Below are 2,017 nucleotides of genomic sequence, written 5' to 3'. Positions count from 1 at the left end.
CTTTGTCGAAGCTTGTTCCCGTGAATATGAGGTAACCATGTGAAATATTCACATCCAAAAGATTTCAGTTGATTATAGTAAGGTACAATCCGATAAAGAAGCTGATAAGATTATTTATTGAACGTATTGGGAGAGGGCAGGGGATTAATCAAATATATGGTTGTTTGCACAGTTTCTAGCCATAGGGAGGAATGCACACTTGAGTCAGCGAGGAGACACAGGTTGTCTACAATATGTGACGATGCTTTTGTTCAACAATGTCATTTTGCTGATGAGTATATGAACAACTTGTTTGGGGAATAATTCCATAAGTATGAAAATGATTTTTGAATTGATGATTGATACATTCACCACCTCTGTCGGATCTTAAAACCTTAATGCAATTGTTAAACTGAAGCTCAACTTGATGTTTGAAACGTATAAAATGTGTAATAACTTCATATGTTTGCATCATAGGATAGATCCATGTATATTTAGTAAAGTCAGCAATGAATAGTACATAATATCTATAACATTGAATAAAATTTGTGGTGGAAGGACCACCCCATACATTTGAATGAAATAAAACTAATGGGATACATTGAGTAGTACTAGAACTTGTAAAGGGCATACGCTGACTTTTTTTCTGTGACACTTGTACTGCAAAAAAATTTATGTATACTATATTTCTGATCTCTTTTAACCTCTCTTAATTTGCATTAAAATGAATTCAATATTATTTTTTTTAATAGTATCAAAACACATCACTTACATTTATCCCAATTCATCAAGTGAAATAATTATGGCCCCATCAATTCAAATCCACTTCATAGAGTCCCTTAACAAAAACAGAACCAGCTAAGCTCTGTCCCTCCTCCGGCCCATCCACACATCCCACTCCTCTTCTTTATATAAGTCTATCCATACCCCTCCATTTCCTATCACCTGCAAGCCCCTCATCTCCCACACTCATCCTTAAACCTCCCCTCAAGCTCCTCACCCCTGCTTCCAAATTATTCTTAATCACACTAATCACCACACTAATCAATCCATTAAGAGCATTAAAACCCACCACTTAATGGGAAACACCGACGCCGCCTACATGGCCGGCGTTGAGCTCGCCCACCGAGTTCCCATCCCCCCTCCTCGCCCCTTCATCGACACCTTCCTCTCCAACCTAAAAGAAACCTTCTACCCCGACGACCCCTTCCGTCAGTTCAAACAAGAAAAAGGCGGCCGGCGAGTCATCCGTGCCCTCCAATACTTCCTGCCCATCCTCGAATGGGCTCCAAACTACACTCTTAGCTTCTTTCGCGCCGACCTCATCGCCGGCATCACTATAGCCAGTCTTGCCATCCCCCAGGGCATCAGCTACGCCAAGCTAGCTAATCTTCCTCCTATACTTGGGCTCTGTACGTGTGTTATCAAAAATCTCTCTCTTTTTTGTTTTTTGGGTCTATTTTGGTTTGGTATGACGAAATGGCTGAACGAGGACGGATTAATGTTATGCAGATTCGAGCTTTGTGCCGCCGCTGGTGTATGCGATGATGGGGAGTTCGAGGGATGTGGCGGTGGGTACGGTGGCGGTGGCGTCGCTGCTGATGGCGTCGATGTTGGGGAAATCGGTGTCTGCGAAGGAAGAGCCCACTCTTTACTTGCATTTGGCGTTAACCGCCACGTTCTTCGCCGGCGTTCTACAGGCGGCTCTGGGCCTGCTTAGGTACCCGGTTTACATTATTATCAAATAAAAGACAACCACACTTTAACCTCCTGTTACCTACTAATCTCATGAATTTAGCATGAATTATGTTCGGTATATATAGGGCCGTTAACGTTTCAATTTCAAATGTGATGAGACTTAAAATCTGCTCGAAAAAAAAAATCAATCCAATATTTTTACTCGTAGAAAGGATCTTTTATTTCGATCCAAAATCAATCCGAGCCAGAAATTGAATCAATTTTCAAACGATTAACGATGTTCAAGCTAAATTCGATAAATTCATAGCCCTAACATCACTAAAGCAGTTAACTATTCAAT

General features: G+C 41.2%; 1 protein-coding gene across 1 annotated transcript; it reads left to right on the top strand.

Annotated features, from left to right (window-relative positions):
- Nucleotides 1-792: 792 nt before the first annotated feature.
- On the top strand, nucleotides 793-1,742 carry LOC110035331 (sulfate transporter 3.1-like). Its single transcript, XM_020739564.1, has 2 exons — nucleotides 793-1,391; nucleotides 1,492-1,742. Exons 1-2 carry the CDS (start codon nucleotides 1,058-1,060, stop codon nucleotides 1,725-1,727), a joined length of 570 nt encoding a protein of 189 aa, XP_020595223.1. The 5' UTR covers nucleotides 793-1,057; the 3' UTR covers nucleotides 1,728-1,742.
- The last annotated feature ends 275 nt before the right edge of the window (nucleotides 1,743-2,017 follow it).

The sequence above is a fragment of the Phalaenopsis equestris genome, unplaced genomic scaffold, assembly GCF_001263595.1.
Source record: "Phalaenopsis equestris unplaced genomic scaffold, ASM126359v1 Scaffold197324, whole genome shotgun sequence".
Lineage (NCBI taxonomy): Eukaryota > Viridiplantae > Streptophyta > Magnoliopsida > Asparagales > Orchidaceae > Phalaenopsis > Phalaenopsis equestris.
Note: the sequence above shows the minus strand (reverse complement) of the source record. Positions and strands in the feature narration are given on the sequence as shown.